The following is a 20,578-nucleotide window of genomic DNA, read 5'->3' as shown; positions in this document are numbered from 1 at the left end:
AAAGAAAGAACCTAGAGAAAGCCCAGGCTATGCCTCTTGCAGGGAAAATTGGTACATGACTCACTGTCATTAATGCATCATTCCCAAGAAGTTAAATGACTCTTTAGTTAATAGCTCTTCATTCCAAGTGTTTCTCCTCTTACCCTACAGATGTATTGGTTCCGCTCGCCTGGAGAGAAGGTTTGTGAGCGCACTATCATGCTGTTCCTGACAAAAGGACGCTGTCTTGAGCTCCAGCTGGCTCTGTCCTTGGGTCGGACTATTGCGTTCTCGTTAACCGATTCCTCAGTGTTAGTCTCTTTATCAACCTATGAAAAGAAATTTAGTTTATAAGAACTACTATATCCAGACACATCCCACTACATAGTTTTTATGCCTTTGGATTTTACAAGCATTCTTATTACCTTGCGGCGGATGGAAAAAGACCAGCAGCAAAAAGCATCTTGCATGTACAGAGAAGCTATGCTAAGTAAAAAACCCACAAAATTCCCAAAACGCTTAACAGCGTGTGGGAAGTCTTTGAAGGCACTCTTTGTATCCAGTAAAACCAAAGCTTTTACAGAAAGGCCTTTGCTGCCCTGCAGAAGGTCTGATGCAACCATGGCGCAACAAGTGTTTTGCTTTGCCATTTGCAGACATTATTATTATTGCGCATTTATATTTATATTTATTTTGTTCTGCATTTGCAGAACAGCAAGCTTCTGCCATGCTAGAGATGGTGCCTATGCACCTCTGCACTGAAAGGGGCAGCTGGGAAAGCTACATTGCCCACTGTCGTACGTCCCCCAAACCCCAGCAGCGGGGCTGCTTTATGGCAATCTGCAGAGCTGCACCAGCCTTGTGAATCCAGGGAAAAGACACTGCTAGCTGCTGTCCCTCAGAACGGCCTGCTGCCTCCTACAGTTGCCCCACATGTGCCACAGGGAGCCTCAGGTGCCAACATCCCCGTAGGTGGCGCAGCCTGTGCTTACATGCAGCGATCATCTTGACAGCCCGGCTAGAACAAGCACTGCAGCATTTGGCACATCTCATGTCACTGATGTGCACTGGGGCATTTTCTTCAACTTGGGTTGATTTAATGAGGTTCGTGGTTTTCAAGGTGCGTGTGATAAATACAATAACCTAAATCGCACAACTGCAACCCTGAGAGGATCTGGCACATGAAGATCTATACTGTGGCTGGCTTTACAATGAGGTGTGCAACATCTTTCGCTCATTGTCCAGGTCCGTCCAGCCTGGGCTTAGCAACAGACTTGTGTGCGTGCCTAACCTTCAGATGTTGTCCTTGATGTCTCCCCTTGCCGAGTTAGGGCTTTGATCTATATTTGCTTGCTACCCAGCAGACTGTCAGTCCTTTTAATACCATGGCCTTAGCTCATTTGGCATCTTGCCACATTAATTGGAAGTTAATTACAATTTCCAGCAAATCCACTGAGGTGTTGAACTTTTGTATTGTCACAAACTTGAAGGAACGAGATGTCATTCTTTGCCTTTTTACCTTTGCTATTTTACAGAACCTGTGGGTTTAACACATGCAACAGTGTTTTCATTAAGATGCAGAAAGGTGTTCTAAAAATTTTATTTCTACAGTATGTGCTACCACATCAGGGATATGTTTCCTAAAAATTTACTAAAAGTGCTTTCAGAAAGGTGGAATATAATTTAAAGTGAACAGTTAACAAGAACAAATTAGAATTTGTTATGTGCAGTGTGTGGGTAGTTCAATAGTATGTAGTTTCATACACATTTCGGAATTCTCTGTTCATTAACTTTTCCTCTTCTTCTCTGCTAAGCCAGTTTTTGTATTTCACACCCTAAAATAAAGGGAAGAAATAAGGAAATCCCCTTATTGGTTTAAAGATCTTGACCCCTGTTCTGTCCTTGCTGCTGTTTACCAGATGAATCAGAAAAAAAACCAAAAAAGGAAACAATGAAACAGATGTGCAGAAATATTTTAAATACGTAAAAGTTGAAGCTACTGAACTGCACTTGTATTTTGAATATTCTCCCTATGCAACAAAAAAAGTGAAGATAGACATTTTTAGTTAATTGTCTTTGTCTTAGAAGTTCTGTCTAGCGTGTCTAAATGCCCTCTTCATAGTTCAGAACTGACCGCACCAGTTTCGTTAAAAGTACATACTGTCAAGTGCTACAGCAAAGGCTACATCAAATTGTAAATGCTCAGATGCAGCAGACTTCTACATTAACTGCTCAGAAATAGATCTTCAGACACAGTAAGGAACGTGTATTTTAAGATATTCACCAGTGTTAGTATTACAGCAGCTTGCTGGTTTTCATGGGCCTCATCACTGTTCTCTCTGTCCTTGTCTTCGTTTGTTTCTGGTGCGTCAGTGAGTAACCCCATGTCATCAGTACAGCTGCCTTCCACTGCCAGCTTAATGCCATCTTCCTCTTCATCCACAATTTCATCAGAGGCTTCTGCGAGTATTTCTAACCTGTATGAACAGAAGTAGCCCAGGCTTATTCTCAAACTGAAAAAGCCCAACAGAGAAAGGTATCAGAAGGCCTAGGCCTTCACCCATGTATAATGTATGCATTCTTCTGACAGGGGAAACCCAAATGCTTCCATTAAGTTCACATGAAGGCAAATTTCATTACATGCTCCAATAAAACCCAGCAAGCTCTACTACAGTTCACCTTCAAGATCATTATGACAACACTGCACTACATTCAATAGCTGTGTGTTGATAATGTTGAAGGACTTTGGTTGCAATAAATTTATAAAACAAATGAGTGTGTCTCCCCTTCCCCACAATACAGCATGTATTTATTTCTACACTGCAGCTAAGAAATTGCACAGGAACAGAACTCAACATAGCAATTTAGCAAGAAATTTGTTTCTTGGGAAAGCTCACAACTTCTTCAAAAACAAGACCATCAATGGAAGCACACACACACTGACTTCATCAGCCAGCAGCCCTCCTTTCAAATCCCATTAGTTGCTTATTATAGTTAATGCAACTAATATTTGATATGAGACATTTTAGTACACCTCCAGTGGCTTAAACTCTCCAAGTGGTTTCATAGGAAGATGTACATGGAATGGAGGAGCATCAGCTGTAGGACTTAACAGAGCAGCCAAGACACTGTAAACCTAAAAGGTGAATGAATTGACCACACAAGAGAATGAGATTGTACCCCAGTTCCAGTGGTTGTGAGACACTGCAACAGCTAGCCCAGAGAAGTTGTGGATGCCCCATCACTGATCTAGTTGAAGATGTCCCTGCCCATGGCAGGGGGGCTGGACTAGATAATCTTTAAAGGTCCCTTCCAACCCAAACCACTCTATGATTCTGTGATCTCCTTCGAAAGTACAGCCCTTTCATTTGTCTAAGAATAAGAGGAACGAGCGGAAGCATTTAGGCATGAACAGTGAGGGAGGAAAAGTGGTTTTACCAGTCTTCCTCAGAGCCTCTTTGCTCCTGTTCCTCCTCCTCCTCGTCTTCAGCCAGCTCTTGTTCTACTGCTTCCAGCTCAGCAGATGTCCTCTCCAGCAGAGCTGACACAGCATCCTGCTCACAAGGAAAGAGAAGATGAAACCAGAATTGAGTGATACATAACACAGGTAAAAAAATGACAACTCTTACAAGAGCTGCATTACCCTGCTGCTCCCTGATGCCAGCAAAAACATGACTCAAATCACAAGTATAAGGGGTTTGAATTGTCAGTGTGTAGCGCACTGATTGTTTTTATACAGAGTAAATCTCAATCACAAATAGGTTGTATGTAAAACGATAATGCAATCAGATATGCTCCTGTCATCCTTCAATGTTTCATCTCTCTCCCTCTCATACTTGTAATATCCCTAGGTAAAAAAAGGTTGTTCTTAAAAGTTACGTTTTTTAACACAGTTCTCTTAAGGAGGTATTAAAGCAGAAAAGCTTATTTAACCAGAAGAATTAGCATGTGTTTTGCATGGCTTTAAGTATGCAAATTCACATAACTAATAAATAGCATTTTTTAATGGGTGCATATGAAAATCAATGGTAAACTTAAGGAAGCTCTTCAGTAACATTCTTTTCAAAATGAAACACAGCTGAAGTGTTTCAAATTGGAGTGCAATTTTGTATCCCACTAAGAAGTATCAGCCCTATCCACACTTGCTAACAAGTCCGAAAGCCCATATAGGACCTACTCACGCACAAAGTCACTATAGACAAAGTGCCTGCAAGACAACAGGGCCTTGGACCTTCAAGGGAGGACAATTCACATATTCAAGAAAGCAAGTTGCTTACCAAGTCCAACGAGTCCAATGACTGCTTGCTTAACAGAAACACGGATTCTTCATTTTGTTGCTTGGTTTTTTTGCCAGGAATTTGCTTGCAAGGCAACAGGTTGTACCACAGAGTACAAGTCTCATCAGAAAATGATAAATCTGCCAGACTGATCTGAGTCCCAGCCTGCACAAAATAAGAAAGGGGAAGAAAATTGTTTAAATTTGTTTTTTTTTTCCTGCAAGACAGCTGAAAATGAATTCTACAGTATTTATCATGTAAAATAGGCAGCACAAATTTGACATGAATCTTAATTCCCTTTTTAACCTTCCAATTTTCTACTTCCCTCCACTTCTAGTTAAAATAAACAAATAGAAGTACATGGCAAGGTACTTCATATTGTCCATTCTGCCATCTTTTACTTCAGTCTGCAAAATTTCTCCCCACATGCACACACACAAAACCCTCTATATCACTGTAATGCACACGTCTGCTTTCTATAGCATTCAATAATGAAAACCTGTGTCAATGAAACCTGCAGCATCAACTCATGGAGCAGCAAGTTTCAGTTAATTTTTCAGTTGTTCCACCACAAAAATCATCAATACGGCAAACAATAACGGATGACCTTGTTTGCTCTAACCAGTGAGGAAGCAGATGAAAAGACAGTAGAAGAGATTAAGAAACCCTTTCATTTGGACAAGCACTGACATCCACCGAGTTGGCACTCTGGGAAAACTTATGAAGTACTCGTGTTTGGGCTGTGCCTTGGAGATTAAAATGCTCTGTTCTTTGGCAAAGCAAATCATCTTCACAGCTACTGGGCTGCATACATAGCTCTTGCCAAGACTCTGGTCATGTTGCCCAGGGCTTTCTGCTGGGGGTGGTACTCCCAACTCTTTCTTTTGATCTTGTGATTAACCCTTCTGCCTTTGGTGGGTTTTTTTTGTTGTTGTTGGGTTTTTTTTCTTCACCTTTGTATCCTGCATTCTGTTGCATTTTTGTTCTGCTGCCCTTCCCTTACCTGAGTGGAAACCTCTTACATACTGAAAAAGGCCAACACATTCCCCAGGAATTAAGTTAACTTCTACATTTTTGAAAGTGAAAGGCTGTTCCCAGTAGTCAGGGCTGATGAACCCCACCAGATTCCAGCATCTCTTCAGCGTGCTGTAACTAAAAATCTTGCTGTACTACTACGTCAGGCTCATGGTGAAAAACTAAACTGCGCTGTCTGTGTTGTACCAGACCATGCAAAAGCAATTTGAAAGTAAATGAAGCATCCCTAATTAGGTGATGACCACAATTAACAACAAAATTTTAAAAGTGCCAGTTTTTAATAGGCTGGTCTATGAATGTCATGCCTTTTTATTATTTCTAGAGATAGAAACTACTTTAGTCTAGAGAATAAATCATATGATCTACAACAACGTGCAAAAATGCAATTTAGTTTGTTCTTTGCGACAAGTTGTGACAATGAGGGTTTGCTTTTTGTTGGACATACTGTGGCTCTTATTCAGCTTTTACTTTAAAATCTAGTGTTAGAATAATGTTGCAATGGGTTTTTTTGTGTATAAAACTGCAAAGATGGATATCAGTCTGTAATTAAAGTGTTAAGGTAATGCAGTGTTAGAATTAGCAAAACACCTCCTAAAACTTCCATCCAGGATTAGATTTTGTATCAGGAATTTCAGAGAAAGGTAGTATTTTAAGTACTATAGCAACAACCAAATTATGCTTCAGAGTTTGTCTCTAAGTACTGATGGAATTTTAGCAGCCTTGACCATCAGAATAAGAGGGGACACTATAAACAAATGCATGCCAAAAAAAGCCAGAAATAAAACTGCATACCAAGCATTCTTCCCGACGACTTCTACTGACAGCACAAACATCTACTCTCAGCGTCTTCTGTAGCAGTGTTACTTGGGAAATGGCTACTCTGAATATCTCGTTGAATAAAATGGTTTCCATGGCAGGATGAACTTTTGTGCGGAACAGACAGCTGATATCAGTTGAGGATGGAAGTACTGCTACTCTAATATACCTGCCGGAAACAAAACAAAATCTTTACCTGTATTTAAACTAGCACTTGCTGGTGACGCGTGATAGAAGTTGACCCCATCGACTGAAGGACTGCATAGCAAGAAAAATAAAACAGCAACAAATCAGAGGTGGAATGGAAAAGAGGTGAAAAAGAGGATTGAGAAACTCCTCCTGTCCCTTGCACAAACATTTCCCAAAAAGGAATTTCTATGTCTGGTAAGGTAGTAGCAGGAGAGGTAGCTATTTCTGTCTCTATCCAAGTTTATCACAGTACTGGTTAAGTACTGTGAACACTGAGGATCATGTCACAGATGGGAGGAAACATGATCTTAATGTTAATTAAAAAAATGAGAAAAATTCGGGTGGATGTAAAAATTAAACTCTTAGAACGATGTGAGCAGCACTAAAAAGCAGTGACGTCTTTTAATCTTTTAAAGAAACAAACAAAACAAAACCTACAAAGAAACCAGAAAACTAAGGAAAATGAGGAAGAAAATAGCTAGGCCCATAGCTGCTTAAGATCAATTCATAACATATTAAGTGAGACTTTGAAGAATGCATCTCGCAAGCCTAAACTTAAGCACAGGGAATAACTGTGCAGCTACATTCTTTTTATAGAACAAATATCAATGGATATTATGTGAATAAAGGTAATACTTGCTAACTTGCAGGTCTCGCTTTAGTAGTAGCTTGATAGAGTAAAGTCATGCCTAATGCAATTTGTACATGTTATTTACCTATTGCACAGCTTCTCATACACATGAATGAGCATAGTAATTGTTTTACATCTTTTCTGTGTCTATGCATTAGCCTATTTCTGGTATTGGCTTTAAATATAATTGACATTCACTGTAGAATAGAATGCAATGAAGCTAGCTAAAGCAGGAAGAAGAAGTGGGCCAAAGAAAATTATTCTGGAAAAAACTTGTTCTCCCAAAATTTATAGTACTATTGCTATATATTCTGGTAACGACTTCGTACATACTATTATTATTATTAAAAACTTAGTTTTACAATAATTAAACCAAAAGAACTTAGGTCCGTGAGAAATTTGATTTTGTTATTTGAATTTGGGCATAGCCTTTATCCCCCAATTATGCCGTATTTCTTGGGATAAAAAGTAAGACCTAAGTTGTTTGGTTCGCATGTATAGCCTGGATAGCAGGTATCCAGCATTTTGACAAACCAATCCCAAAGTTAAGTGGTAGTATAATGTAATTCCAGTAATGCTGCTGCTGTATTCACGTAAATGTAGGTGAGCAATTTGCATGGTTCTACTGAAAACAGCCATTTTAATAGATTAAGCAATTGGGAAACATTTAGAAAAGAGGTAGGAATAGAAGATAAAGTATATTAAAAGTATGTTTAAAAGGTGGTTCATTGGAGCATCCTTTTAATAATTTAGCCAATTTATTGGCATCAGGCCAGAATGAGGGGTAAACAAAGAAGCAAAAGATAAATTGCTCACTGGTTTTGTTTTACAAGAGGGCTTACTTTCATTTTAACTAAAAAAGTTAAAGAGTCAACCAATGCCTCAGATTTTGCTGTGACAAACCTCTGACTTCTCAACTGATGAAAAAATAGTCCTGACACAAATAGTAAGTATTCAGCTACGCTCTACCTACTCTACAAGTGAACAGCTTTTACAAACAGTGTGGAAACAGATATCAGTAAGACCTCATGTCAAATCTATTCCTCTGTGTGTGAAGGTTCAATAAAGTACTAATCTATCCAATTTGACGTTCTAGAAAATACAGTTACAGCATCATTTTCCAGACCCAATTTTTATCATTGTACGTATCTGTACAGTATATACATACATGCACACAATGGCAAATGACAGAAAAAAATGCCATTTGCAAGGTCCTTCCTTTATCCTGCCCTTTCTTCCTCCTTGTTTCGGGTAGCTTTAGTTTTATTAAATCTTTTTAGCAGCAGCAGGTCTGGACTTCTGCACTGAAGATGCTTGACTACTAATTACAACTTCATACTTTAATTCCTAAAAAGATGCCAGCTATGATCTAACTTTATCTTCCCGAACGAACATTTTGTTGACCTTCTTTTTATATTCTACATTATCTGTTTTTCCTCTCAGCTGTGTAAATTTATTCTTCTATAGTTTTTCTATATTTGTGTGCTAAATGCTAGCGGACTTGGAAGGTCAGCAGGGGAAAGGTGGAGGTTAGAGAAGGAAGGATGGTAGTAGACAACCATTTGTTATGAGAAACAGAAAAATCCAACAAGCACCAAGGCCTGTATTCCTATACATCCTTTCCATATTCAGTGGCTTCCTATTGATCTGCCAATCAAATTCAAGCTGATGGGGGAGACAGGGGGAAGGGAACCAGCAAGAAAACCAAATTTTCCCAGGATTGATCATGTTCTACTCTAATCTTACTAAGCTTCTCAACAGTTTAAGATAGCTTTCCAGTCTGTAAAAAAGCTCACTGAAGTACAAGCGTCCCCAAGGAGCCAAGGCAAGCTGTACTTATTTGTACTGATGAGAGTTTTGGATTAGAATCTCAATGGCAACATTTTCTTATTCAGGCATTTTTGTTCATCTCCTACATACGATTTCCACTGTAATTACTTTTAGACCTTTCCTGTCCAATTCAACACACGAACTAATTCTTAACAGACCCCCAAGCTCCAGTTGTTAGGGAAGGTGTATCTCAATGTGGCTGTGCTTGCCCACTTGCAATTTATCAAATTACCCCTTACCTTTAAAAGCTCACTTAAAAGACACATACTATTTTAACATCATTTTACATCAAAATGCCACATAAATGTAAAAAGACAACATTCTGAGCTGAAAGAATGGAAAAGTATCAAAAGAATGTTTTTAGTAACTACAGAATAGCTGTTCTGCACTCACAAAGCTACAGAATGTTTAAGAACACTAAATGAAGCATCATTTTAAAAAATCCTTTTTGTTCCACTTTAGTGAATTTCCTGGTAACTTCTTTTTCTTGCAGCATTGCTGGAATATGTAAAAGCTAACTACTACTACAGATTGAAAAGTTTTATACATGTTTTAGTGCTGTTAAGCAGTAAATCAATCCATTCCTTTGGAGAATTTGTACAATTTATTATTGTACTCTCATATTTCAACACTACTGCTCAGTGACTGTTTGACTTACACTTTAGAGCCAAGGGGGACAGAAAACGCTGGAAGATTTCTGAGCCGTACTATGATTATCACAAAACTTGAACTGCTGCGGTCATATCTGTTAAAGAAAGGACAACAAGAGGGAAGTTTACTATTCGCATTTACGTACGAACAGAAATATTCTCTTTGCTGGTCACTTACCTGAGTCCTATTTGTACCTGGGCAGCCTCTACAGCTGTTGCATCATCTTCACTATACACAATGTCCTCAGTTTCATTTGGTCTAGGGCAAACAGGCAAATACTCAAATTTAGGAAAATTATAGTTAGCTTTCAGCAGTAATTAAGGTATGCATACACAGAACGTATATACATTCTCCTGAACAGGCTGATTTACAGCACGCACTCCAAATGAGAATTTCAGAGCCTACACAGTAGCAGTGCCTGTTTTGGGGACAGACACTGCCTGAACAGTTTGACAACTCCAGTAATGAGTCAGAAAGGCCTTAGGCCGATTACTGAAGCAGGCCAGACTAACTGGCAAGAGAAAAACTCATGACATTTTCCTATAACATACTTAGTACTTCTTTAAGCCCCTGAATACAAAATTGGAAATTAAAATTTGTAATAAACATCAGACCACACATAAACTGGATATGAAGTACTGCTTTGGAGAATATTAGAGAAGCAGGAGCTCTGTAAAATAGAGAGGTTTCTGTGCAAACAAGAAGCATGTCTCCTCTGAGCCTGTTTTCAGAAGCATTCAAAGAACCAAAGGGACTCAAGTCTTCCAGCTGAAGAGCAACTCTAGTGTTGAATGGAATTACAGAGAATCCATGTGCAAAATAATCTCCAGTCGTTTTCTGGGAGGTTTGAGTGAGGATGTGGTATTAATGTGTTTCATTGATTTTTAAAACTAGACTGTTGGGATCAATAAACAAGATCAAGATAGAAAATGTCAAGATAGGAAATGTGGAGAATGGCACAGACATCCCCCACCTTATCAAGACACGACAGCATTATTTTAAGACTCTGCATTTAGAGGTTTCCTTTTTACTATTCATTTCCTGGCTGATGGCTAATTTGATAGAGCGTATGTATTTCCTCCCCTGCCTTAAATTACTCAATACAAAGGACGGGTCTATACAGTAGAAATCACTGTATTGTAACTTCAGGAGCACACTGACAAATTGTAAGTCATTCCACACACAGTGCTCATAAAGACACTTCTACTAAACATAAGCAACTCACACAGAGACACTCATTACCTCTTCACTACTTCCTACTCAGTAAGAATTAAGAGTATCCACACCTGGAGCTATCATGGAATAACTAGCGTCTGTAAATCTTAGCTTGCACAAATGGCAATAGTTTCCTTTTGTACACAGGCTTACGGGATGCAACAGTCATCTTTTTTCTTCTCCTGAGTAAGGACAGGAAGACGACAGGAATTTGTTCTGTTTTCCACTTACCCTGCCACTTGCAGTCATTGGAGAGGACAGCTAAAGACTTGCGCCACAGAACATCCACAGCTTTTGGTCCAATGTCTGTTCATTTCTATACACTGGACTTCTAACTGGAGCAGACAGTAAGTGTTGATTACAGTGGCTCAGAATTGAAACAAAATGGAAAGACAACAATGGTTATTGAACCAAAATACACAGTCACAGCCACTCAGTCAGGTGAAGGCTGAGTTTTTAATAGACGGGAGTTTATTTCAGCCTAAGAAGTTGCATTAGGTCTAACTTAACACATGGAGGAAACTAATACTAGGATTCAGACTTCAGGATGAAATACGGATCCATGACTTAAGATGAGATCGAATGGCCATTCTAACAGTTCAGGAGGAATCCCTTTTGTATTTCAGCTTTTTTATTTGGTCTCATCTATTCTATTACCTTTTCATTTGTGACAGACATGACAAGTAGAAGTATTTTATCAGAGGCCAATAAAAGCCATTTATGATACCATAATGCAGCGTTACCTGTCCTAATAGAAAAGCATTTAGTCTGGCAACAGGAGACGTGCATCTACATCTTTGTAACCATCCTGCTAAAACATTTCTCTGAATATTCAAAAGGACAAAAAATTCTTAATGTCAACTACTTGCCAAAACTGAGGTAAAAAATAAAGATTTTGGTTTCTCTCATAGATTGCAAGTCTTCTGTTATGCAGTTTAAAGTTCATTGTTCTCACTGCCAGAAAACAGTATGAAGGATCCTGTAGAAGTTATGTCTTGTCAAAAAGTAACAATAGCGAATACATTTCTTGTATTCTGTTCACCACAGTGAAGCATGAATATTAAACCCTAACCTGGATTATTTTTATACCAACATTACAACTGAGGATTTTCTTATCTTTCCTATATCCTCTTTTTTAAAAAAGAAAATATTCAAGCCAAATGTTATGCAATCCTAAGATTGCATCTAAACAAAACAAGAAGTAACAGGAGTCACTCTGAGTAGAGTTAATACAGCCACATGGCAGAACCTGTATAGTTTAAATACAGCTTTTCTCCTAGGAAAGCTTCTAGCCAGAAAAAAAACAGGATTAGAAGGTAGCATATTAACGCTACTCAACCAAGTTATACAAGCACTCTAATGCAAATTTATTAGCTTAAAAAAGCAATCAAACTTAATTGTTTGGTAAATGTGCCCTCCTTTCAATATGAAAGGACAAAATATTTATAAAAAAGGTGTCCTGGTTTCAGCTGGGATAGAGTTAATTTTCTTCCCAATAGCTGGTATAGTGCTGTGTTTTGGATTTAGTATGAGAAAAATGTTGATTACACACTGATGTTTTAGTTGTTGCTAAGTAGTGTTGACACGAGTCAAGGACTTTTCCGCTTCCCATGCTCTGCCAGGTGCACAAGAAGCTGGGAGGGAGCATAGCCAGGACAGCTGACCCAACTGACCAACAGGGTATTCATACCATATGATTTCATGCTCAGCATATAAAGCTGGGGGAAGAAGAAGGAGGGGGGACGTTCGGAGTGATGGCGGTTGTCTTCCCAAGTAACTGTTACGTGTGATGGAGCCCTGCTTTCCTAGAGATGGTAAACACCTGCCTGCCAATGGGAAGTAGTGGATGAATTCCTTGTTTTGCTTCGCTTGCGTGTGTGGCTTTTGCTTTACCTATTAAACTGTCTCTATCTCAACCCATGAGTTTTCTTACTTTTACTCTTTCGACTCTCTCCCCCATCCCACCGGGGGGGTGAGTGAGCGAGCGGCTGTGTGGTGTTTAGATGCCGGCTGGGGTTAAACCACGACAAAAGGCAAGACCAATAAACTGCTAATGCTGATATTATATAACTGCTTATAGATGTATTTAAATTTTTGGTGGAAGGACTTGCATTATTTCTCAAACCTACTGTTTCACAGAAGCTTCATATACACCACTATCTCCAGCTACAGACTCATCGGACACGGCAGCAGATACACAAGCTGTTTTCTCCTCAAGCAGGTGACTAGCTGTTCTTCGTGAGAAGTCAACACCTACAAAATGAAAGAATAATGAAAATTAATCCGAGAGATTAATAGTCAGAAAGAGAGAGGTGCATAGCTTAGAAAGTTGTCAAGTTGAAAGTGGTGACCCTTAACTGAGTATCACAGAGTAGTTTTGTTCCACATCGTTAAACATTCCGAGACTGCACTGCTGTTACCACATATTCTGGCTAGGGATATAACCAAACTGATGAACTTGAAAATGTACAACTATTATTCCTTCCCAGAGATACAGGCTCCTATCATCACCCATATCTGTTGAGCTAGTTATTATCCTTCATTATCTTCATTATTAACCCTCATTATCCTTTAAACCTGTATTTGCCATGTTCACATTCTGCACTGTAGTAACACTTCAGCTACACGCAAAGTGATTGCCTACTGTCTATTAAATATTCAGAAGTCAGACAGATGCTCTCTCTCCAGTGATATAATTGCTAGAAATTAAAAATCCCCTCTGGCTTACTATTATCAAAACCTTTTTATGCTACAGTCTCTTTACTATCAACTACTATTTAGCTTTAATCTTCAACTTGCATTCATACGCTAGCGTCATGCAGTGAAGAAGCAGCATTCATGGAAAGCCACGTTCTGCAGCAGAGTAAGTTGAGGGCCTATGCAGTACTTTTATCTGCCAAAGGGTGAGGATATTGGTATGCGTTATCGTCCCCAGCTGAATCATGACTCTGCATCTTATTAAGATGTTTAAAATTTAAGGCTTCAGATTAGATGATTGATTGCTGCATTTGTGCTTTTATTTATGGCAGTAGGAATGCTTTTTTTTTTTTTCCCCCGACCATGTGAGGGGTGAAGGTGATGACACAATTTATTGATTACCCTTAGGAATTACCACAGCAGCCTGAATTGACTTTGACAATGACAGAGACTGACTGCGGAAGAACTACATGATATCCCAGCTTGGTTTCTGACAGCAGGGACATGTGCAGAGGAGCAAATATCCGTATAGCTCACCTGTACAGAAAAGTCAGAGACAGACAGAGAAGCAGGTGAGCACTGCTCTAAAAAGCCAATGCAGATTATTACATGAAAATACTAGCCATACTGTCTGCAGGTATGTTTGTCTACCTCCAAGTTAAGATTCAGCAGTATTCAGATTTGTAGTCTTCTAAAACTTAAGTGTGTGGGCTGAAATTTTCCATGCAGGTTTTATGCCTCTGGCTGATTTTGTTGAAAACCGTCCCATTCAGCACTGCAGCAGTTCCAAGAATGAAATTGGAGTGTAAACACCGAACCAACCCCAGGTCTATGTCTCACTGCTAATGTACTGAAGCCTCACCATGAGGCCCATTTTACTAGACACTAGAGGTACTGAAGCATAATTAATTAATATCTGGCTTTTCAAAATCTCAGTGCTTGTTTTGGCAGTCTTAATTCAGATTTAAAGATAATTTGTATCATATATATAACCCTACATGAGGAAGTATCAGTATGAAGAATCACAGGATGAATTTATATTTTAAAACCATAACTACTTATAGACTTAAAAGATACCCTGATACTATCCAGAATAACAGGTCCTCAAAAAAGCTCAAAAACATTAGACAACCACATGATGCCTCTGAAAATAATGATCTAAAGACATAAATTTAAAAAAAATAATTCTGACTCCTCATAGCCCTATGCGTTCCCAAATTCCAAACCACCTTAAATTCAGTTTTCAGACTAGATGAGTTGCAGCCAGCCAGCCAGCCAGACCGAAAGTTGTTGTTAATTTGGAAAGGACATGCTGCTGAAATATGGGCAGGAAAATTATTTATTTCATCTTTTATAATATGACTCTAAAGCAAAATAACTGTGTTCCACTATAATGAAAAGACAAAGGACAAAATGACCCCCTCCCCCCCCCCAATCCCTTTCCATGTTTGTCTACTTTGCATTTCACAGGTTCAGACCATTAGCACACCAGTAAATTTCTTTTTTTCTTTCTGCACAGTTGAACAGAGGGCGGGGCTCCCAGCTTGTACTATGTATACCACACATTTCTCTTCTGGTGCCACATTGCTCCGGTCAATATTGAAATTACTACAGCACTGCATAAGCTAATCTATTTAACCAACAGCTGTTACAACAATTCCTTGAGAGAGAGATATAGATAGAGATATATATGTATAAATAAAAGCAAATTTCTCATGAAAATATATGTCTGTATCAATATGTCCAGGTACTTTTATTAACAACTGGCAAACTCCAGGCACAAGGGTTCAAGCTTGGCAACAAATCTGGACAATGCATTCTCTAGAGCTAGGCTGTATTTATTCTAAGACACCCAAACTCCTTAGTTAGCCGCTTCACTATCAACTCAGGCCCAGAAATGTGGAGCTGTGTATTGCTAAGCGCTGGTCAGGTTTCAAATAGGGCTGCCAGTGCTCAGCACTAGTGGAAATCTGGCTCCCTCAGTTCTTCCTTGGGAAAACAGAGCCATTGTGTAACATAAACACACGAATGGTTTGCAACATACTTAAAGACAATGACACAGAATGACACTAGAAAAGTCAATAAATGTGCAGAGAAAGCACAACATACTGTCAACCCTAACAAAAGGCAGCAAAGGCAATACTCAAGGACTGAGGACAAGCTATCAATTCTTGACAGCTGGGATTTTTGAAGTTCTGACTCTGCCAAAGGCTTTGACAATGTAAGACGACTAAGTATGTTGCATGGCTTTTACTGCAGACTAGAAGTGGAATTCACTACACCTAATTCAGCCATCTCAAAGTTAAAGTTAACTAGTTACTAAGGATACCTTGACAACTCACAGGGTCATTCACCCCATCTTCCTTAAAGGGAAGTACGTTGTAGGATAAGACGACTCATCCTTTTGGAAGTTACCCACAGACTGTAGGGGGAGCCTAGACTAGCTTAGGAGCTCTGTTCTAACTCGGATAAAAAGCAAAGCACTATGAAACCCATGTTAAAAATGGTGAGAGTCTCACTGTAATTTACATGGCATGTGGTCACTTGTCTTTCTCAACTCACATAAAAAAAATGAACTGCAGATCTTTCAGTGACAGCAGATTCAAATAACTAGATATATATACGCACATAAAAATTCTAACTCTTAAGTCCAGAAATCTCTTCTACTGAGGATGTCAGTTTGTAGCTTATTCTTCAGGAAGAAACAAAGTATCTGATTTCAAGTTACCAAAAACCAGCAGAGGGTATTTCTTCTCTATCCCCGTACATCCTGACAATACCTAGGAACACCATGCATCTGTGTCTTCAAGATCCAGCTCCAGGTTTTTCTGTTATTTTTTCATGACAGAGTCTGCAATACATGAACTTTCCTTCTGAGATAGCTATTGAAAAATGTAGATGGAATCGGGGTGATCACAGCTCTCTGCACCCAAAACTAGAACTTATGTAACGTCCCTCAGAATTACTGACTGCCCACCATGGCAAATGTATGCTGATCAAAATACTCTTCGGTTACATGAGGTACCTCCCCATTCAAGAGCCAGATGTTAGTTCAAAATTTTCATGTAACATATACATTTTACATTAGATTTTTTTATTACCTGAACTTCCTTCATGTAGAGAAGGCAGAGGCTGCCTAATGCCTTCATTAAGATCTTTATCATCTGCAGGAATCTGAGATTCTGCTCTGGCTTCAGAGTCCAATAATATTTGGTTCTCACAGAGACTAATGCCTGCAAAATCACCCGAAAGGTCACAGTCTTCAAAGTCTGTAGTGAGGTGATGCAGAAGGGAATTTTGAGCTGACACTGAAAACGCAGCTTCTAAAACCAAAGGGGAGCCTGGGGGGGACAAGGAGGACAGTGAGGATCTGGAAGACAGTGATGTCACAGATTTGGGAGGTTCAGTCAATTTGGGATGGTCTGCAGCTGAAGGAGAGTCACTGTAACCCAGTCTCCCATGGGAACTGACCACTTCATTTTCATGAATAGTAGTGATAGGCCCCGAAGGAATGTAACCACTTTTTTCTTGCAATATGAAGTCAAGTTTATACTGATAGTCCAAATCTGTTATTTGCTCGCCTTGGCTATAGTAGAGATCCATGGAGCTGAGTGAGTTTAGCGACCCTCTGCTTGACGTGTTCAGAGATCCCCGGCTGGATGCCAGAGATCCCAAACTGCTTCCTGAAGACACAGATAACGTACTAGCTGAGAGGCTGCAAAGAAAGCACAAACACTTACACTGATGTTACTAAACTAAACCAGCACAAAACGGTACAAGGAGAGATAAGATTGACTGGAGCAGTACTATAACAATTTACAACGGAATGCTGCTTGAGGCATTGTTTATTTTAAGCACCCATACCTGGTTTAGATCAACGTGCCCAATCTGCACACCATCAGGGCAATTTATCCAGCTTACAGCCTGCTCCTAAAACCCATTTCTCTTCAGGAGAAGGCTGCAGATTGGACAAACTGGTCCGGCAGTAACCGCAGCCTTCTCAGCTGCTATATTCCCCCAAAGACCCACTCCACCCTGGTGTGGCACTCACGGGGTCAATGTGACAGGAATGGGATCCCCAGGAAGGAAGTTATGGCAGCAGAAGAGTGCTGCCACCTCTACAGCAATATATGCAGCTTGCCCTCTGCCCAAGCACCTGGGAAAGATGGCAGCTAGAAGGAGACAACTTACAGCAGAACTGCTGCACATCTATAAGACAATGCATCTACTGTGCATCTACATGCACAGTAAATCCAACTACTTAAGCATGGCCAAGGCCGTAACATCCAATCCCTGAATTGGTCAGGCAGTTGGACTAGATGATTGTTGTAGGTCCCTTCCAACTGAATCTATTCTATTCTATTCTATTCAATCTTCTCCTGTTAATAATAGAAGATAAGGATCCCTGCCAGGCTAGAGAAACTGTCACTGCCTTGGCTCAGGACAACTCTGCTAGGAAAAAAAAGCCAGGAAAAGTAATTCAAGGCAGCCCCTTCTAAACACTTAAAAGATGTTTACTGAACAATAACAGAGCTATCACCTTCAAAAATTTTGCCACTGGGCTAGAAAACTGCTTTTAAAAGGACAAAGAGACCCCCAAAAGTCCAAACAAACACAAGCACAAAATACTTTAAAACAATAATTTAAAAGACTCTTTTCCTAACTAATCACCAATCAAAATGCAATTTTTGGGATCTGGCTGAAATGTCTGAAATAGCTAAGCCAGCCTAGATCCCAGGAATAGGATGGTATGGCTTACTGCAAGAGGACCTCTATAAAATGCTCAAAAACATTTTTCCTCTTAAAGCCCTATTTTGATTTCTAAGAGAACAGGCAAACATTAACGCAGTGTCTGATTGGTGTATCCCACTGGGATATGCAAGAAAATTCAGGATTTTCTAAATAAATATAATGGACACATGGTTTGGTAGTGCAGGGTACAGTCCATAAGTGAGAGAAACTCTTCCCTAGGACCAGTTACATGTATCATTAAATATTAGAATTCCCATCAGACCAATGAGTTTGAGTTCACAGTTGCTGTAACTGATTACTTTTTTGTTATCACTATGAATTTCATAAACCCAGAGTCAGATTTTGAATCAATGACTGTCAGGAAAAAAAATATCCTGCTGAGGACATATTTCTGTCTACAGAAAGTGTAAGTCAGTGTTGAAGAATAAAACCAGAATCAATGATTCACCTAAGTATTTACATGCATACATGTACTCATTAAGCCTCTTCAGTTATTAGACAGAATAAAGGCTACAGTTCTAGTAACTCATTTTAGACAGAACTCTGAGAAACCATTTGGTCTCTTCAGTGACAGGATTTTGAAGATATGACCAATTAGAAAATTCCTGATTTATTTATTTATTTACACCGAAGCAAAATAATGTCTGCCTGCTTAACCATGGAAGCTGTGCAAAAAATCCATCCAATCCAGACTCGAGTGCTTACTGAAATTATAAAGGTACACCAGGTTTGCATGGTGGCAAAATGCTTGAAACTATTACACTTGCATTTTCTCACTTAAATATTAAACAATTTTGTTCAGCTTCCAGCTAAGAGGAAAAACCTAAGAATGAAGTTTAGACAGCCAGGTCCACTAGATTGTTGCCGAAAACAGGTTTTACATTACGCAGTACAGTCTTACCTCCTAAGTTGTGAATGCAAGTAAGTCGTTAACTTTGTAGTTTCTTCAAGTTTCTGTACCAACTCTTTTCTTCTCTCCTCTGATTTCAATCTGGAAAGATACATGTAAGTATAGGAAAGCATTACAAAATAATCTGGAGGCTAAAATACGTTATAGATAAGACAGAAACAAAGTGAAGATCCCTCATATTTTCATCTGGTTGCCAACTACTAAAATCCAAGAGACTGTGTTAGCTCTCAGTCCTATCGTAAAACCCTAACCACTTCAGCAGAGTGACTTTACCTGCAGAATACTAAGCACTGTAACAAACCTGCTGAGTGTACAAGCAAGCAGAGTGTTGGTACACTGACACTGTACCAAGGGGAACATGCACCCAATAAAAGCATAACACATGAGCACGAGGAAAATAGCTGCAACTTCAGGAAAATAAGATCTGCACTAAGACAGTTTTAAAAAGCCATGCTGTAGACTGGCTCCTTACTTAATATAGTTTCAGAAAAAAACCCAAAAGAACACGAATATCAGTATTAGTTCTGATAATGCAAGAACTTGGGGTAGCACTGCAGGAAGTTTAAAATTTAAGTACTCCCTTTGATTTCAGTCTTCATATACAGACAAAGCACAGCAAATCAACGCAGCATTCAAACACAAGGTTCTGAGATCATGGACCGTATTTAGGAGTCCTTGGTAAAGATTTCTCCATCCCCAACAGCTTTGTCATCAACTCAGAGCCACACAGCATTATAATGCTCATTATCAAGGTTCATCTTTATGAAAAAGCCGGATTTATTGCCTCCTGCACTGTTATCCAGCCTAGCTCTAAATCCACAAATGGTGGAACTCTCCCATTCCTTTTGGCTGGCTACTAGCAGAAAGGATTCACTAACTTTTACAGTGATTTCTCCTTTCATAATTCCCTTTTATCACTCCATTTACAACACCAAATAAATTGCTTTCCCTCAGTGGATTCAGCTAAAACCCTGCTATAGTTGTGGATTAGTATATTCTCCTCTAGCCCTTGCTCAGTCAACTGACACGTCACAGGTTCTCAAGCAACAAATCTGAAGAACAAGAAATTACCTCCCTTCCTTTTTAAAAAAAAAAAAAAATAGTTTGGTGTTCATGCTCAGAAACCTTTCCTTTGGCCTTTCTGGCATCTCAAGGATGTATAAATTAAAACTCAAATGCAGAGAACACTTCAAGGAACAAAAACCCAAAATCAACCATTGCTTTCTTATGCAAACTGAATGAAATACTCAATAGTTCCCAGAATTCACTCTCTTTGAGTGTCAGATACCAGTAAAAAGACATTAAGTCCTCAATTCAGCAAAGCATGAAAAGCACTTGCTTACACCCATGCTTATTCAATGAGCAAATCTGGGTTATGCAAAGGTGAATAAGTTACCCCGAGGTCAGCCAGGGTGTGAACTTCCACTCCACTGCCTACGCTGCGTGCGCTCTTACACCGCAATAATGTGTTCATCTGCCAATACCTGCTAAGACTGTTAAAAGCATACAACGGTATTTCATTCTTTGCCCAGGAAGACATACACACAGGTTTCCAAACCAAGAATTATGCTCATCTATGGTATCAAGACACTCTTT

At 39.3% G+C, this 20,578-nt stretch overlaps 1 protein-coding gene across 1 annotated transcript in view; it reads right to left on the bottom strand.

Annotated features, from left to right (window-relative positions):
* Nucleotides 1–20,578, bottom strand: part of WWC2 (WW and C2 domain containing 2) — a 51,168-nt gene that overhangs the window by 11,752 nt on the left and 18,838 nt on the right. The window contains exons 8-17 of the mRNA XM_009586601.1: nt 18,974–19,063; nt 16,422–17,035; nt 12,753–12,876; nt 9,586–9,666; nt 9,416–9,502; nt 6,084–6,276; nt 4,257–4,421; nt 3,418–3,533; nt 2,264–2,456; nt 144–308 (exon numbers count right to left, since the gene is read on the bottom strand). Of these exons, the coding sequence (XP_009584896.1) occupies nt 144–308; nt 2,264–2,456; nt 3,418–3,533; nt 4,257–4,421; nt 6,084–6,276; nt 9,416–9,502; nt 9,586–9,666; nt 12,753–12,876; nt 16,422–17,035; nt 18,974–19,063 (1,828 nt within the window). The remainder of the gene's footprint in view (nt 1–143; nt 309–2,263; nt 2,457–3,417; nt 3,534–4,256; nt 4,422–6,083; nt 6,277–9,415; nt 9,503–9,585; nt 9,667–12,752; nt 12,877–16,421; nt 17,036–18,973; nt 19,064–20,578) is intronic.

The sequence above is a fragment of the Fulmarus glacialis genome, unplaced genomic scaffold (assembly GCF_000690835.1).
Source record: "Fulmarus glacialis isolate BGI_N327 unplaced genomic scaffold, ASM69083v1 scaffold17590, whole genome shotgun sequence".
Lineage (NCBI taxonomy): Eukaryota > Metazoa > Chordata > Aves > Procellariiformes > Procellariidae > Fulmarus > Fulmarus glacialis.
Note: the sequence above shows the minus strand (reverse complement) of the source record. Positions and strands in the feature narration are given on the sequence as shown.